Below are 19,038 nucleotides of genomic sequence, written 5' to 3' on the forward strand. Positions count from 1 at the left end.
CCATCACAAAACGGAGGTGCTTCTGGTCAGCAACTGTAAAGCAGCCCAAACGATGGAGATCGTAGTCGGAGAGCACGTAATCACATCGAAACGAGCTTTGAAGCATCTAGGAGTGATGGTCGATGATCGACTTAACTTCAAGGAGCACGTCGACTACGCCTGCGGAAAAACGGCGAAGGCTGTCAATGCTATAGCGACGATAATGCCGAACGTCGGGGGACCACGAAGTAGTAAGAGGCGTCTTCTGGCGAGCGTAGCAGGCTCAATACTCAGGTATGGTGCCCCAGCATGGGCTGAAGCACTGAGTACGAAGCGGAATAGAAGAGCGCTAGACAGCGCATTCCGACTCATGGCCACTCGGGTCGCCAGCGCGTACAGAACCATTTCAACGGAGGCAGTATGTGTTATCGCGGGAATGATGCCCATTTGCATCACCATCGCCGAAGACGTGGAATGCTACCAACGCAGAAGTACCAGGAGCGTAAGAGATATCGTCAGAGCGAACTCGTTGGCTAAGTGGCAGCAAGAGTGGGACAATTCGGCGAATGGCAGGTGGACTCACCGACTTATCCCTAGCGTGTCAGCGTGGGTGAATAGGAAGCATGGGGAGGTGAACTTCCTTCTGACGCAGTTCCTGTCCGGCCATGGCTGCTTCAGGAAGTACCTGCACCGGTTTGAGCACGCTCTTTCGCCCTTTTGCCCGGAGTGTGTTAACGTCAAGGTTAACGTGGAGGAGACACCGGAACATGTCGTTTTCGAATGCCCCAGGTTCGAAGAAATTCACGTCTTGCTGCGCGGAGTGACAGTCGAGAACATTGTCGAAGAGATGTGTCGCGATGAAAACACGTGGAACGCTGTCGACAGAGCAGTAACGAGGATGCTGTCCGTGCTGCAGAGGAAGTGGCGCGAAGACCAGAGAGCGGCGGAACGCGATCCGGGTAGGCATGATCCACCGCCGGGGACATGACTGAGTCGTCCGTAACGTGGCACCGGTTTTTGGTCGTCGGAGCGCCGGTGAACCGGAAGTCCACCACCAACCGGAATCGCCGGACCGACTTCGGCACCTTACTGGTCGGGATAGAAACATCGGTATCGGGAGAACTTCCACCGCCGGGGTTTTTCTCCGTCGGAGTAGGCTAGGTCCACCGCCGGGGACTAGACCGAGTCTATCGCGAAGAAGCACAGGAATTTGTTCGTCGGGGCGCCTGTGAACCGGAAGCCAGTCTCCAACCGGAATCGCAGGAGAGACCTCGGCACCTGTCTGGGAAGAAACGGTTTCGGAAGATGTTCCACTGCCGGGGAACTCTTTGTCGGCGTAGGGTAGATCCACCGTCGGGGACTACACGAGTCGTGCGCGAAAAGCTGGAGTGCTAAATGGCACAACGGCGGCACGGGGAGGACACCGTTCGGAGCAAGCTAGTAGGATCCGAATGCCTTGCGTGGTATTAGAATAACAAATTTTGTGTATGTTGTACCTATGTGTCGCTGAATGGCGATATGTTAGGTACTAACATTAGAACGTGTAGAATAACAAATTTGAAACTAAGCATGTTGTCCGCTTAATGGCGAGCCAACACCAACCGGAGTAAGCAAAATACGAGACGTGTATGAGTACAGATTAGGAGTGACAAAAAGTGCATGAGCATAGTAGCAGAAGAGCGCATGAGCGCATTGCCCCCCCTGAAGCAGTCGCATATCAGTGGTACCAGGGGGATCGAGGCATCAAGGTGTAGCAGAGTTTTTCCAATCGGTTTTCTCTGCTGGGGAGGTTGGGAGGAAAAAAAAAAAACAGACAGACAGACAGACAGACAGACAGACAGACAGACAGACAGACAGACAGACAGACAGACAGACAGACAGACAGACAGACAGACAGACAGACAGACAGACAGACAGACAGACAGACAGACAGACAGACAGACAGACAGACAGACAGACTGTACGGTCGGTCACCAAATCTTTGTAGCAAACACTTATATTAGGGTTGAACGCTTTAAGCTAGAATGGTTTTATTGAGTTATTGGTTAGGATCGATAGTGTTACAAAGGTTTGACTCACAGTTTTGGTGTTCTACCGTGGGATGAGTTTTTAGACCGTTCTGGGTTCGGCAACTATACATGGGTTTCCAGGCTAAATAAAATGTATCCAATAAATTGCGGTTTTCTAATTATCTAATGAGAAAGAAATCAACTAGCTTACTGTTTCGGGAAGCACCACTGGCTCTCAATTGCCTTGATGTCCAACCAGCGATATCTGGGTTAATACAACTTCGTGCAACAAATTCTGACCCTGATGCGAAACAAATATGAATAAAAATACCTACACACCAAATTTTTAGTGCTGGAAATCAGCAAAATTTTGCTGATTTTTTTTGTGCTGTAAGTTTAGCAATCCATTCAGCAATAAAAAAGTTGCTGATCATCCAGCAAACCTCATCGTCAACAAAGTGACAGTTCTTTTGCTGATCTTTCAGCAAGATACCAATTGTTTTGCTGATTAATCAGCAATCGGGTATGTAAATAAATTTTGCCACTTTATCAGAAGTCGGAAAGGCAAAAAAAGAAAATTATGTGTTCCTTCGTTGAAAATAAGTGCAGTTTTGTTTTATTTTAAATCAGATTTTATTTATTGTCTTGATGATGCAGTCAAACATGTACCTATAAAGAAATTTCTTCACGCAGGTTCGAACAACCACTATTTTTCTTCCCGTGCGCCTTTTCATCACATGCCTGGAAATCCAAAATTTGGTTAAGATCTAACATTTACATAAGAAAATGTACTTACCGAACCATCCAATAGACATTATTTAATATGGCTTGGTTCACACGAATGAAATAAGAAGAATTTTTCAACCGCTTTAAATTATTTTCTCGAAACTACAAATTGGACTGAGGATTCTCGTGTTTGACGTACTTGGGTGACAGCACAAATGGTTTGCTGGTTTTCAGTAATTTTTATTTTGCTGACACGCATTCAGTAATCACTTTTGCTGGTCTTCGGTAGCTGTTCAAAGTGACGGCAAACAATAGAATGTATTGTGTTTTTATGAGACATTTTTAGGGCAATTTTCAAAAGAAAACAATATATCTTAATGTTTTGTCATTGTTCTTACAATACAAATACAATTAATTGAATGGCGTCAAATGAATCGTTGTTACAATAAAAATACAATAATATTTGTTGATGTTTGTAAGCAGTTTCCGCTTTTGAAAATCCATAGAATTTATATTTTCCGCTAACATTTATATCCAGCATTTACGAGCACTAACGGCCGCCAGAATGATATGCACATTTTAAAATAAGAATCAAACACTCTGATGTCTGTCTGGTATGTATTGCTTGGCAGCTGTTGATAAGATCTATCTTCAATCTTTTCAAATAACTGCCAAATATCACAAGTCAGACCTCAGGTCGTATGATCCATATCATAAATCGTTCACAATTCATGTGGCCATTAGTATCTGTAAATGCTGGGGAAAAATGTTAGCAAGAAATATGAATTCTCTGGTTTTTCAAAGGCGAAATCTGTTTACATAACAACAAATATTATTGCATGTTTATTTTAGCATCGGTTCAATTGACCCCATTAAACTAATTGTATTTGTATTGTTATCAATGATAGTTTACTATTTACTAGATTCCTTTAATTTATTGGAAAACATTAGAAAAATCATTGTTCATCTTTTTCTTGTCGTAACATCCTCACTTGGCTAAAACCTGATTTTCAGCTAGTTTTCTATAAGTACTTCCTCAGTTATTCATTGAGAGCTTCCTCTGCCAACACGGCTTGACGTCTGTCAGTCGTTGAAGCTTAAGCGAAACATCTATTGTATTCAAATTTAAAACGAAAACTATAAAAAATATGTGATTTTGTATTTGATTATACAAACATGATTCAAGCAACAATAATATTTAATGTTATTTATTTGATACGAATTGTTTTTAAGTGTAATTGACAAATAAACTCTTTTTTAATAAGAAGTCCATGAGAACTTTGCAGGTACTTTTGCAACTATTTAAAAACAACTTAAATTAATTTTTACTGATAGTAACTTTAAATTATTATAGAACTATTGAAAAACAATCGAATCAATTAGTCACTAATAAAGCTAATGTTCACTTATTGTACGAACTATATGGGTTTGATTTCTATTGTAAAAAGTAACAATATATCTACTATGTGTTTTATTGTGAACAATAAAGCCAGTCATATGTTAATAATATTTACCATGTGATGAATGGTAATTTTTTATCCGGGGATGAACACATCTTTGGATGGGTTCCATTTCATGCCCAACACCGACTCAACTTTTTCAGCTCGTGATACACTTAACTGTTTCGCATCTTCATCGGAAATGCCGTCAATTGCCGTCAGCAACGCATCGGAATTGGACAGGAAGTTCCGTAGGTTAAAACCTCCGGTGGAATGAATGGATTTCACTTGTTGAACTACTTCAATAGCTTCTTCTTCCGTTTCGAAGCTGTCTAAATAGTCATCCACATAGTGATATCTAATAATTGCCGTAGACGCTCTGGGAAACGATTCCATATGCTCCATTGCATTGGTGTTTTTCACAAATTGGGCCGAACTGGGGGAACAGGTCGATCCAAAAGTGGCAACATCGATGATATACACGGAGGGAGCAGCTTCGGCGTTACCTCTCCACAAGAATCGTTGGGACTGACTATCTTGAGGGCGTATGAGGATGCGAAGAAACATTTCTTCTATGTCCCCAGTCACTGCTACCCTGTGCTCTCGGAAATGATAAAGAACGCAAACGATGCTAGTCAACAGATCAGGGCCCTTAAGCAAAGCTGAATTAAACGATACACCGTTAACTTTCGCCTCCGCGTCCCAGACGACCCGCACTTTGTGCGGCTTTTTTGGGTTAACCACCACACACAACGGGAGATACCAGACTCGTGTGCAGTCGACGGAATCCAGCTCGGTGAGACTCGCTCGATGACAATATCCCTTGGCCACATATTCTTCTATTTTTTCATGAACGCGAGCTCGAAGAGACGGCTCCCTGGATAACTTTCTCTCCAGAGATCTGAGCCTTTGGACCGCCATCGGAAAGCTATCGGGAAAGACGATGTCATCAGACTTCCACAATAGACCGGTCTCAAATCTACCCGACACTCTGCGAGTCGTTTTCTCCAAAATCATCCTAGATCGTTTGTCCTCTTCTGATTCGGGAACTTCACCAACTGGCTTGGTTCCTAATTGATCCAGCGAGAAGTAATCGTTGAGTTGCTCGTTCAATTCGTAGTCAACATCCGATGCAGCTGGCGCGTGAAAATTAATCGAAACCGTTGGCCTTGGAGCACATGCACTGTAACCGTAGATCGTCCAGCCTAATCTGCACTTAGCGGCGATAGGCTCGTGGTGGTATCCTTCCCGAATCTTCAGCGGAATGCATAGCCTCAAATTGTCAAGTCCGATAAGAACTTTAGGTTCCGCCTGTTCGTAGTCAGCAATTGGCAAACCACGCAAATGTGGATAACGTTCAGCGAGAGCACCATACGAAAGAGATTGTTTCGGTAGCAGCAGTCGTTCAACTGTATGAGCGCCTTCTATCTGGAACACAGCGCCTTTTCCGGCTCCAGCAATTTGGAAGCGTACCCTTTTTGATTTCGATTCTTGGCGTGCCACGTTGCCAGTCCACTGTAGCGTCAATGGCTCTTTCGGACCGTCCAAACCCAGCTGTTCTGCAATTGAATGGTTCAAGAGTGTCGAAGAGGACCCCTCATCGACGAAAGCAAATATTGTTTCCTGTTTGCCTGCGAAGGATACGACGACGGGTAATATGCGGAAGTATGGATAACGAACCGGAGGTTTTAACCATCGGAAATGCCGTCAATTGCCGTCAGCAACGCATCGGAATTGGACAGGAAGTTCCGTAGGTTAAAACCTCCGGTGGAATGAATGGATTTCACTTGTTGAACTACTTCAATAGCTTCTTCTTCCGTTTCGAAGCTGTCTAAATAGTCATCCACATAGTGATATCTAATAATTGCCGTAGACGCTCTGGGAAACGATTCCATATGCTCCATTGCATTGGTGTTTTTCACAAATTGGGCCGAACTGGGGGAACAGGTCGATCTAAAAGTGGCAACATCGATGATATACACGGAGGGAGCAGCTTCGGCGTCGGAAAGCTATCGGGAAAGACGATGTCATCAGACTTCCACAATAGACCGGTCTCAAATCTACCCGACACTCTGCGAGTCGTTTTCTCCAAAATCATCCTAGATCGTTTGTCCTCTTCTGATTCGGGAACTTCACCAACTGGCTTGGTTCCTAATTGATCCAGCGAGAAGTAATCGTTGAGTTGCTCGTTCAATTCGTAGTCAACATCCGATGCAGCTGGCGCGTGAAAATTAATCGAAACCGTTGGCCTTGGAGCACATGCACTGTAACCGTAGATCGTCCAGCCTAATCTGCACTTAGCGGCGATAGGCTCTGTGAGATATAAGATGTACTGCATAAAGCTGTGGAAAGGAGATTGATCACAGCAGGCGATATAGCGCATTTGAATGTGATGCGAACTGTCAAGCGGACAATGTTAGCATCCCTGCTTGCGTAGCAACAACTCCAGGCGTCGCCCAACCGCGTTCACTCTTGCCACTTGCGAACCGACGTCAGCCTGGGTAAGTTGTGTGTGCTGCACGTGAGGGGTGATTCCATCCCAGTGAAATACTAAACTCCACATTGGCGAATTCCTGCCAGTTTTTCGTTTAATTGAGGAAATGGAACCTATATTTTTGCTGGGAGGAATCACCCTTCATTGTGCATGCATTAGTGAACAAGTGAGAGAAACACAAAACCCATATGTGAAAAGTGGAAGTTCGGTGTGATATTTTTCGGGGACGTAGCTCCCGCTGGAGCGGAGCATGCCTGCGGAAAACTATTTGTGCATGGGCAATTATTGACGGGAAAGAGTGCAACAAAAGAACAAATTCCAGCAGCGCTATAGTGATCGAATTGTTTTGTTTTGTGCTTACAGCGTGTTGTTTGTCGTGGAGGAAAACTCCCGGCAATGTCCGCTTACGAAAAGCTAGGTTAGAATGATCCCGTTGTTTTGCATCGTGCAAATGTCGGATCGGAAGCTTACAGCGTGTTGTTTGTCGTGGAGGAAGACTCCCGGCAATGTCCGCTTACGAAAAGCTAGGTTAGAAAGATCCCGTTGTTTTGCATCGTGCAAATGTCGGATCGGAAGCTTACAGCGTGTTGTTTGTCGTGGAGGAAGACTCCCGGCAATGTCCGCTTACGAAAAGCTAGGTTAGAAAGATCCCGTTGTTTTGCATCGTGCAAATGTCGGATCGGAAGCTTACAGCGTGTTGTTTGTCGTGGAGGAAGACTCCCGGCAATGTCCGCTTACGAAAAGCTAGATAAGAAAGATCCCGTTGTTTTGCATCGTGCAAATGTCGGATCGGAAGCTTACAGCGTGTTGTTTGTCGTGGAGGAAAACTCCCGGCAATGTCCGCTTACGAAAAGCTAGGTTAGAAAGATCCCGTTGTTTTGCATCGTGCAAATGTCGGATCGGAAGCTTACAGCGTGTTGTTTGTCGTGAAGAGAGAGTCCCGGTAATTTCCGCTGACGAAAAGCTAGATTAGAAAGATCCCGTTGTTTTGCTTCGCGCAAATCTCGGATTGGAAGTTTGCATCGTGTTGTTTGTCATGGTAGATAAACATTGGCAATGTACGCAAAAACAAAATATTAGAAAAATCACGTAGTTTTGATTCGTGCAAATGTGGTATCGAATGGTTACAATATATTATTTATCAAGGAGTGTCGTCAATGTTGGCTGGCCAGAAGAAGGATTATGTTAATGCAGTTTGTTTTCTGTGACTAGTGTTTCAATGAATGGCAAGGCAATACACTTTATCTATAATGTATTTTATCAGATATCTCGAATTTAAACGACGGTGCAATGGGATAAATTTGGGTATAAGATTAAATAAAGACTCAAAGAACAAGATGTTTTTTTCTGGATCACCCAGTACCAAACCGGTAATTTCTTTTAAATACTACAAGTTTAGAGGCTTGCATTACCAACATAACTAACGAAATGAGATACAATTTGTAAGCATTGCCCTCAAAATTATTTCGCGAGCAAGGACGGCTGTATCGAGCGACCCCGAACGAGAGAAAGAGATAGAGAGATGATGATGACGTCACTGTGCAAGCTCCTATTGCTCGTCGGAAAATATCATTCCCACAATTAAGCACTAAAATGTTCGATCTATTTTGAAAAAAGTAGCGGCAACATAGTCAGAATGGTACCTCACAATGAAACTGTATTCGGTAGCTTCATGGCAGCAATTACAACGTATGCGATGATGTAATATAACAGTAACTTTTTGCCCGTTGTGATGATTTATAGATTCCGACGCAAATGATTAGGCTCATTTTCAGCGTGGGTGCGTTATAAATGTTTGCTTACAATGCAAAATCATCACCAAATGTGTACCTAGCAACACAGCGTAAAATATTCACCAGGACGCGGTCTGGTTTTATATCTGTGGGCCCACGCAACTAATTTTCGCGCAGGAGTCTAAACAGGTGGAATCTCCGCAATATGTTAAATCGTTGTAAGTAAACACTCCAAATTGAGATACGGAAATTCTTTTTTTTTTGTTAAAAATGTGTAAAACTTTTTTAGAGTAGAAGGAGGATGTGAGATATAAGATGTACTGCATAAAGCTGTGGAAAGGAGATTGATCACAGCAGGCGATATAGCGCATTTGAATGTGATGCGAACTGTCAAGCGGACAATGTTAGCATCCCTGCTTGCGTAGCAACAACTCCAGGCGTCGCCCAACCGCGTTCACTCTTGCCACTTGCGAACCGACGTCAGCCTGGGTAAGTTGTGTGTGCTGCACGTGAGGGGTGATTCCATCCCAGTGAAATACTAAACTCCACAGGCTCGTGGTGGTATCCTTCCCGAATCTTCAGCGGAATGCATAGCCTCAAATTGTCAAGTCCGATAAGAACTTTAGGTTCCGCCTGTTCGTAGTCAGCAATTGGCAAACCACGCAAATGTGGATAACGTTCAGCGAGAGCACCATACGAAAGAGATTGTTTCGGTAGCAGCAGTCGTTCAACTGTATGAGCGCCTTCTATCTGGAACACAGCGCCTTTTCCGGCTCCAGCAATTTGGAAGCGTACCCTTTTTGATTTCGATTCTTGGCGTGCCACGTTGCCAGTCCACTGTAGCGTCAATGGCTCTTTCGGACCGTCCAAACCCAGCTGTTCTGCAATTGAATGGTTCAAGAGTGTCGAAGAGGACCCCTCATCGACGAAAGCAAATATTGTTTCCTGTTTGCCTGCGAAGGATACGACGACGGGTAATATGCGGAAGTATGGATAACGAACCGGAGGTTTTAACCATCGGAAATGCCGTCAATTGCCGTCAGCAACGCATCGGAATTGGACAGGAAGTTCCGTAGGTTAAAACCTCCGGTGGAATGAATGGATTTCACTTGTTGAACTACTTCAATAGCTTCTTCTTCCGTTTCGAAGCTGTCTAAATAGTCATCCACATAGTGATATCTAATAATTGCCGTAGACGCTCTGGGAAACGATTCCATATGCTCCATTGCATTGGTGTTTTTCACAAATTGGGCCGAACTGGGGGAACAGGTCGATCTAAAAGTGGCAACATCGATGATATACACGGAGGGAGCAGCTTCGGCGTCGGAAAGCTATCGGGAAAGACGATGTCATCAGACTTCCACAATAGACCGGTCTCAAATCTACCCGACACTCTGCGAGTCGTTTTCTCCAAAATCATCCTAGATCGTTTGTCCTCTTCTGATTCGGGAACTTCACCAACTGGCTTGGTTCCTAATTGATCCAGCGAGAAGTAATCGTTGAGTTGCTCGTTCAATTCGTAGTCAACATCCGATGCAGCTGGCGCGTGAAAATTAATCGAAACCGTTGGCCTTGGAGCACATGCACTGTAACCGTAGATCGTCCAGCCTAATCTGCACTTAGCGGCGATAGGCTCGTGGTGGTATCCTTCCCGAATCTTCAGCGGAATGCATAGCCTCAAATTGTCAAGTCCGATAAGAACTTTAGGTTCCGCCTGTTCGTAGTCAGCAATTGGCAAACCACGCAAATGTGGATAACGTTCAGCGAGAGCACCATACGAAAGAGATTGTTTCGGTAGCAGCAGTCGTTCAACTGTATGAGCGCCTTCTATCTGGAACACAGCGCCTTTTCCGGCTCCAGCAATTTGGAAGCGTACCCTTTTTGATTTCGATTCTTGGCGTGCCACGTTGCCAGTCCACTGTAGCGTCAATGGCTCTTTCGGACCGTCCAAACCCAGCTGTTCTGCAATTGAATGGTCCAAGAGTGTCGAAGAGGACCCCTCATCGACGAAAGCAAATATTGTTTCCTGTTTGCCTGCGAAGGATACGACGACGGGTAATATGCGGAAGTATGGATAACGGTCACAGTTTTGGCTGATAACTGCTGTATGGCTGGATGAGAGATGCGTGGAACTTGTGGGCGTTGGTGGATGAAGGAGAAAGTGGTGTTTTTCACGGCATCCCTCCATACCGCAACCTTGCCAGGTTCGACAGGGCCACTTTTGGTGAAAATTTAAACACGTTCGACACAAATTATGCTGACGCACTATCTGCATACGTTCCTGGATGCCCTTTGCCTCAAATTCTTCACACTCCGCTAGTCGATGACCTGTAGCACCGCATACGATACACGGCTTCGGTATTTTTCTCATCACACCGTTATTCCTCGATTCCGTCTCTACGGCATCGTGGGCGTAAACAAAGGCCTTTTCTCTGTCTCTTGGCTTTTCTGCCCTTGCCGGTGAACTAACTGGTAGATCGAATGACACTTCGCTGGCCGCCTGAATGAGTTCGTTCATAAATTCGCCAAATGCTACCAGAGTGTTGTCTTGGTGTAGTAGCTTGTACCTGGCCCAATCCAATCTCAGCTGTGCCGGTAATTTCGAGATCAGCTCTTGTAGTAAAACGGGGTTGGTCAAATGATTTTCCTGCTTCGCTGCTTGCAGGTGAACGACTAAGTTTTCCACGGCGAGCCCGAAGTCAATAAGCGTGTCTAGTCGTTCCGATTTGGGTGCTGGTACGCGACGCACACGTTCGAGTAATGATCGAATGATAAGTTTTGATCACATGCGGTACGCCGGCTGGCATCATAAGTCGGCTGCGGACCGTCTCCAGCGCATTCCCACGTATACATTTCTGGAGACGAACCAAGTTCTCCACGTCTGAGAATCCACAGGCGATTGTCGTTTCTTCGTATGTTCGGATGAACATGGGCCAGTCCTCCGGACTACCGCTGAATACCGGAAGATCCTTGCCCGTTACCTGACGCGCGGCAATTTGCATGTATGCAGTCGGTAGCGCTGGGTTCGTGATGCTGTGGTCATCATCATGCAACGAAAGGTTTGCAAGTTGCAGAATCGACGGACTTGATACGCGTCTGCTTTGATGGAGTGGCGTTGCTGGATTCACTGTAACGGAATTTGACGTGGAGATCCGTGCTGCATGGTCAGCCAAATCGTCTCCCTCTGTCTTTTGTTGTGAAGAAATCCATTTTTTTATCCTTTCGGACTTAGAGATCCGAGACGATGACGAACATTCACTCAGTTCTGCTTGCTGCCGCAACAGTTCCTTTTTCTTTTCCATGGATTCCCGTCGCAGCGTCATCATTTTCTCCTGCAGATCCTTTTGCTTCGATAGTCCCACTTCTCGGAGTCTCGCTTCTTCTTCCATTAAGTTCCTCTTCATTTCCAGTTTGCGCTGCTGCTCGGCAAGCTCCTGACGTTGAAGTTCTTCTTGCTCTTTCAACTCATTTTCCTTCAAACGTTCCTCCTCTTCCAGCAAGAGCATCTGGGCTTCCAAGGCTGCGGCACGAGCACTGGACGTGGCACTAACTTTAGATCCGATCGTTTTCTCGCCTTTCTTGCTGCGTGACTTAGACGTGCGACTTGCACCTCCTTTTCCCGTCTTGTCCTTCGTTTGGGGCGCGTTGAGTAGACCGGAAGACTCGCCGCCGACGCACTTATTGCACATCCATTTACGGTCCTTAATTGTGTGGTCGACACCAGCACACTTGAAATGGTGCCAAGCGCTGCAAACATCACAGGCCACCATCGAATCTAAGGCGTCATGCTCGTTGCACGATTGGCAATTATATCCGGTTGTATTTCCTGCCAGCATCCTGGGTGACAAAACTCTTAAAGATTTTGTACGGTCGGTCACCAAATCTTTGTAGCAAACACTTATATTAGGGTTGAACGCTTTAAGCTAGAATGGTTTTATTGAGTTATTGGTTAGGATCGATAGTGTTACAAAGGTTTGACTCACAGTTTTGGTGTTCTACCGTGGGATGAGTTTTTAGACCGTTCTGGGTTCGGCAACTATTCATGGGTTTCCAGGCTAAATAAAATGTATCCAATAAATTGCGGTTTTCTAATTATCTAATGAGAAAGAAATCAACTAGCTTACTGTTTCGGGAAGCACCACTGGCTCTCAATTGCCTTGATGTCCAACCAGCGATATCTGGGTTAATACAACTTCGTGCAACAAATTCTGACCCTGATGCGAAACAAATATGAATAAAAATACCTATAACATTGAAGTGCTTGCTCCTTTACCGTATGTGAAAAGAAATTCCGATCAGGTTCTTTAATTCCGACACTAATTCAACTTTTCTGTAATAAATTTCACCTATTGCGACCAGTAATAACAAAATGATCAAAAGTGCTAGTCACTATGTTTGACAGAACCTTTATCTTCCCTGTCATCTCTTATCTTCTACCTATACATACTCAATATCGATGCCCTGCTGTAACCAAGTTACTGATTCGGCCGAGGGGCTTGCTACTTGCCGTAACACAGACAGACAGACAGACAGACAGACAGACAGACAGACAGACAGACAGACAGACAGACAGACAGACAGACAGACAGACAGACAGACAGACAGACAGACAGACAGACAGACAGACAGACAGACAGACAGACAGACAGACAGACAGACAGACAGACAGACAGACAGACAGACAGACAGACAGACAGACAGACAGACAGACAGACAGACAGACAGACAGACAGACAGACAGACAGACAGACAGACAGACAGACAGACAGACAGACAGACAGACAGACAGACAGACAGACAGACAGACAGACAGACAGACAGACAGACAGACAGACAGACAGACAGACAGACAGACAGACAGACAGACAGACAGACAGACAGACAGACAGACAGACAGACAGACAGACAGACAGACAGACAGACAGACAGACAGACAGACAGACAGACAGACAGACAGACAGACAGACAGACAGACAGACAGACAGACAGACAGACAGACAGACAGACAGACAGACAGACAGACAGACAGACAGACAGACAGACAGACAGACAGACAGACAGACAGACAGACAGACAGACAGACAGACAGACAGACAGACAGACAGACAGACAGACAGACAGACAGACAGACAGACAGACAGACAGACAGACAGACAGACAGACAGACAGACAGAGACAGACAGACAGACAGACAGACAGACAGACAGACAGACAGACAGACAGACAGACAGACAGACAGACAGACAGACAGACAGACAGACAGACAGACAGACAGACAGACAGACAGACAGACAGACAGACAGACAGACAGACAGACAGACAGACAGACAGACAGACAGACAGACAGACAGACAGACAGACAGACAGACAGACAGACAGACAGACAGACAGACAGACAGACAGACAGACAGACAGACAGACAGACAGACAGACAGACAGACAGACAGACAGACAGACAGACAGACAGACAGACAGACAGACAGACAGACAGACAGACAGACAGACAGACAGACAGACAGACAGACAGACAGACAGACAGACAGACAGACAGACAGACAGACAGACAGACAGACAGACAGACAGACAGACAGACAGACAGACAGACAGACAGACAGACAGACAGACAGACAGACAGACAGACAGACAGACAGACAGACAGACAGACAGACAGACAGACAGACAGACAGACAGACAGACAGACAGACAGACAGACAGACAGACAGACAGACAGACAGACAGACAGACAGACAGACAGACAGACAGACAGACAGACAGACAGACAGACAGACAGACAGACAGACAGACAGACAGACAGACAGACAGACAGACAGACAGACAGACAGACAGACAGACAGACAGACAGACAGACAGACAGACAGACAGACAGACAGACAGACAGACAGACAGACAGACAGACAGACAGACAGACAGACAGACAGACAGACAGACAGACAGACAGACAGACAGACAGACAGACAGACAGACAGACAGACAGACAGACAGACAGACAGACAGACAGACAGACAGACAGACAGACAGACAGACAGACAGACAGACAGACAGACAGACAGACAGACAGACAGACAGACAGACAGACAGACAGACAGACAGACAGACAGACAGACAGACAGACAGACAGACAGACAGACAGACAGACAGACAGACAGACAGACAGACAGACAGACAGACAGACAGACAGACAGACAGACAGACAGACAGACAGACAGACAGACAGACAGACAGACAGACAGACAGACAGACAGACAGACAGACAGACAGACAGACAGACAGACAGACAGACAGACAGACAGACAGACAGACAGACAGACAGACAGACAGACAGACAGACAGACAGACAGACAGACAGACAGACAGACAGACAGACAGACAGACAGACAGACAGACAGACAGACAGACAGACAGACAGACAGACAGACAGACAGACAGACAGACAGACAGACAGACAGACAGACAGACAGACAGACAGACAGACAGACAGACAGACAGACAGACAGACAGACAGACAGACAGACAGACAGACAGACAGACAGACAGACAGACAGACAGACAGACAGACAGACAGACAGACAGACAGACAGACAGACAGACAGACAGACAGACAGACAGACAGACAGACAGACAGACAGACAGACAGACAGACAGACAGACAGACAGACAGACAGACAGACAGACAGACAGACAGACAGACAGACAGACAGACAGACAGACAGACAGACAGACAGACAGACAGACAGACAGACAGACAGACAGACAGACAGACAGAAATCCATTTATATATATATAGATAGATAGATAGATGATAGAATTCAAATGCATCATACGATTGCTATATGATTTCCATCAAAATATTATCTCAACGTCGCTAGAATCCATTTTTTTGGAAACTTTCAAATTTACCAGGGTAATTTCTGTAATTTTGTGCAGATGCATACGGGCCTCATCATATCACCCTTTCGGCTTCGTCGGCATCACAATCAAGTAAGAGCAAGATAGAACGAAAACAAATCATGTCCAGGCGCAATCATATTTGCATCTCATTTATTCATCCGCATGCCATGCTATTTTTAAAGAGACCTCATCTTGCTCTCTCTCTCTCTTCACCAAAAGTGCATCCATCAGCTGAAATGAGGTTAGGGCACTTTCCCCGGCTTACACGGGTTGTGATTTCCTAATTTCACTTCGCGGAAAACAAGGTTATTCGGCACGCTCCACCGAACAATTTTGATCAAAAAATGTCGCGCTGTCGTAAGCGATTGCGTTACATTTCGTGAGGACGCAGTACTTACCGCTAGCTTAGAGGGGGTGTAAGATGTGTCGATGGATTCTGTCGCACTGGTTGACTACCACAGACAAGACCACAGACGATTGTCACGAAATAGCTCGGAATTTTCAACGGATTCACTAAGTTCACAAAGTACGCACTGTTAACATAACTTATCCAAATAGTTTAATGGGAAATTTACCGAAACCGAAACGATACAGTCGAAAATATTTCCCGAGATGATTTTTCCGATTTTTCAATCTACACGTAAACACCACCGCCACGAGAGAGATGTTGAAGCTTGACAACAAAAGTCACACTCGATGCAATTCGATGCTCTTCGCACTTATGGTCCACTGCACGAATATATGCTGGCCTGCTTACTCTCGCGCGAAATTTGACATTTGAGCGGTGCCGACACCGCCCAAACGTCAAATTTCGCGCTAGAGTAAGCAGGCCAGCAAATATTCGTGCAGTGAACCATTGGCGAAAATGTGGCGATATGAATATACTTTTCTCGCTTTTTTCAAGCATATGCTAGTACAGCAGATAGAAAGAGAACGAGCAGTTGTCGTTTTAGGTCAACCGAAAGTGGAAAACGGATGACCTACACGCTAAGACCAGTTTACCTATTTTTATAAAATATGGGTAAATTTTATTCAAATTTGAGTAAACTTTACGCAAATATGGGTAAATTAAATTCATATTTTGGAAAAGTGCACAACCGCATTTATAGGCAATATTAACCCATATTTGGGTTACAATTACTCATATTTGTGTCCACATTACCCATATTTGAGTTCTGTTTACCTATATTTGAGTATCATTTACGCATATTTGCGGTTGTGCACTTTTTGGAAAAAAGGTAAACTGATCTTAGCGTGTAAACGAAACGATTTCTTATCGTTTGGATCCCACTGAGCTTGAACGCTGTCGAATGAATTTTAAGATTCAGCTATTAAATTTGGGTAAAATTAATTAAGCGTTCAATCTGTCAGATTTCACGTGCGTTTTTTTTTTCTTTTTCTACGTGTGAGTGAGTGAGGTGTGGTTCGTCTTTCCTGCTCACTCCTCCATCGCTCCATCACCACCCCAAGACTTTCAAAAGAAGGATCGCTGCCGGGGCTGTCAGCGCGTAACATAAAACCGAAAACCTCCCGTAGTGCATGTGTTTGTTTTACTCGATCTGTGGTGAGCCGCCCAAGGAAGTGTCTAGAAAAATCTCTGATCCGTCTACAGAAAAGTGATCGAACGGAGTTAGTGAAAAGGGTGAAAAGTTGATTCAAAACAAAACTTGTGACTCTAACCGGAGGAGATCATTCCAACTCCATAAAAGGAAATAATTTCAGCACTGTGACTGCCTGTGAGAAGCGCGATGTCTGCCATGGTAAACTGCTACAACCGGGGATGCGGCCAAAAGTTCGACCCCAACAATAATACCGAAGGTGAGTGTTCTGCTCTTGGTAGGTTGTTTCCCTCCAGTCACTGATAATCTTCCCTTCAATTCGAACCAGATTCCTGCATCCACCATCCGGGTGTTCCGTTTTTCCACGACGCCTACAAAGGCTGGTCCTGTTGTAACAAAAAGAGCGTCGACTTCACCGAGTTCCTCAACATCAAAGGCTGCACCCAGGCGAAACACTCCAACCAGAAGCCGCCGGAACCGGAGAAACCCAAACAGGACGTGGTCATCGACGAAGAGCCCCCGGCCCAAAAGATCCCCGAGCCGATCCGATCCACGCTGCAGCGACCTCCCTGGGAAAGCCCTATGACCACGCTAGATCCCTCGGTGGCACCCGCTTTCAAGAAGCAAATCGACGAACTTCCGGTCGGTCCCGCCGTAGCCAAGAAGACGAGCACCGATCCGGCGGAGGTGAAACCCGGCACGGCCTGTAAAAACGGCGGATGTACCTACTCGTTCGAAGGCAGTAAAAACGACTCGAAAGCGTGCGTTTACCATCCGGGAGTGCCGGTCTTTCACGAGGGTCTCAAATTCTGGTCTTGCTGCCAGAGGCGAACGTCAGACTTCACGGCCTTTATGAACCAGGCCGGGTGCGAAACCGGAAGCCACAAGTGGACCAGCGATGACGAGGAATCCAAAGCGGTCAAGTGCCGGATGGACTGGCACCAAACGGCTACCCAAGTCGTGGTCACTGTCTACGCCAAGATGTACGACTACCGCAAAAGCGTCGTTCAGCTCAATCCAATTCGGCTGGCCATGACGCTGGTGTTTCCCCAGCAGAACAACCACGAGTACAACGTCGATCTGGAACTGCGGGGCGTGGTCGACGTTGCCCGATCAAAGGTACAAATGTTCGGAACCAAGGTGGAAGTGACCCTGATTAAGGCCGAACCGGGAAGTTGGGCCAAGCTGGATTTCCCGCGGGAGAAGAAACCCACCGCAGCCGAGCTGTATCAACGGCAACTGGAGGAACAACAGAAGATCGACCAACAGGAGGACGGCGATTCCGATGTGGATCTGAACGACATTGAACCGACTTTCCGTATGGCCAGTCTCAAGGAGGTCAAGTAGGTAGGTGGAGCAAAACGTTCTCTATTATACAATTATATATATTATTACTGTAGTTAGCCATCGGTTCGGCGATAGGTCTCTAAGACTCCCGGTCGCGAATAAATATTGAAAATATGCAAAGCTTGTGTGTCGGAAGGAGCTCACGTGGTGAAAGTCACATTTCCGTGGTACAAGGAGCCGATGTGAAAGATATCCATTGATATGCGGCCAGGTCCAGTTTCTGTCGATATGCTTCATGTCTTTGCTGAGACTGCGTCGCCACGAGCCCTTGGGTCTGCCTCTACTGCGATGTCCTGCTGGGTTCCAGAACATCGATAACACCATGGCCTGGAAGGAGCTGTGTCAGGTGGAATGTTACTTCCCCATGGCGCCTATCCCCACAAGTTCCTTATCACTAACCCTCTCCTGAACGCCAGACCCAGTCCCCGGTTGTCCTTCGAAAGGAGCTCTGTAGGAACTATTACACCTCTCGTCTTCACACTTAAATTAAATCGCCGACCTCAGCAAACGGATTGCCGAGAATCCAACAGCCGAGAATCCGGTAATAATTTTTACTTAATCTCGGTAAAAGTTTTACCGAGAAGTCTGTAAAACTTTGCCGAGATCTCGGTAATCCAACTTTTTATCGAGATCTCGGCAAAGTTCACCGAGACTCGGTAATGGTTTGCCGAAATCTCGGTAAAAATTTTACCGAGAATCAGTAAATATTTTACCGAGATATCAGCTGTTGGATTCTCGGTAAACCGTTTACCGAGATCAATTTCTTAATTTAAGTGTGTTGGCCATCACGATTCTGTAGACATCAGCCCACGGTTTCGCATTGGCACTCTGACAGAGATCCTT

At 45.7% G+C, this 19,038-nt stretch overlaps 1 protein-coding gene across 1 annotated transcript; it reads left to right on the forward strand.

Moving 5' to 3' along the window:
• The first annotated feature begins 16,777 nt into the window (after positions 1–16,777).
• On the forward strand, positions 16,778–18,315 carry LOC109416956 (cysteine and histidine-rich domain-containing protein morgana). The gene is made up of 2 exons (XM_019691073.3): positions 16,778–17,107; positions 17,177–18,315. The coding sequence occupies exons 1-2, from the start codon at positions 17,038–17,040 to the stop codon at positions 18,193–18,195; spliced, it is 1,089 nt and encodes a 362-aa protein (XP_019546618.3). The 5' UTR covers positions 16,778–17,037; the 3' UTR covers positions 18,196–18,315.
• The last annotated feature ends 723 nt before the right edge of the window (positions 18,316–19,038 follow it).

The sequence above is a fragment of the Aedes albopictus genome, chromosome 1 (genome assembly GCF_035046485.1).
Source record: "Aedes albopictus strain Foshan chromosome 1, AalbF5, whole genome shotgun sequence".
Lineage (NCBI taxonomy): Eukaryota > Metazoa > Arthropoda > Insecta > Diptera > Culicidae > Aedes > Aedes albopictus.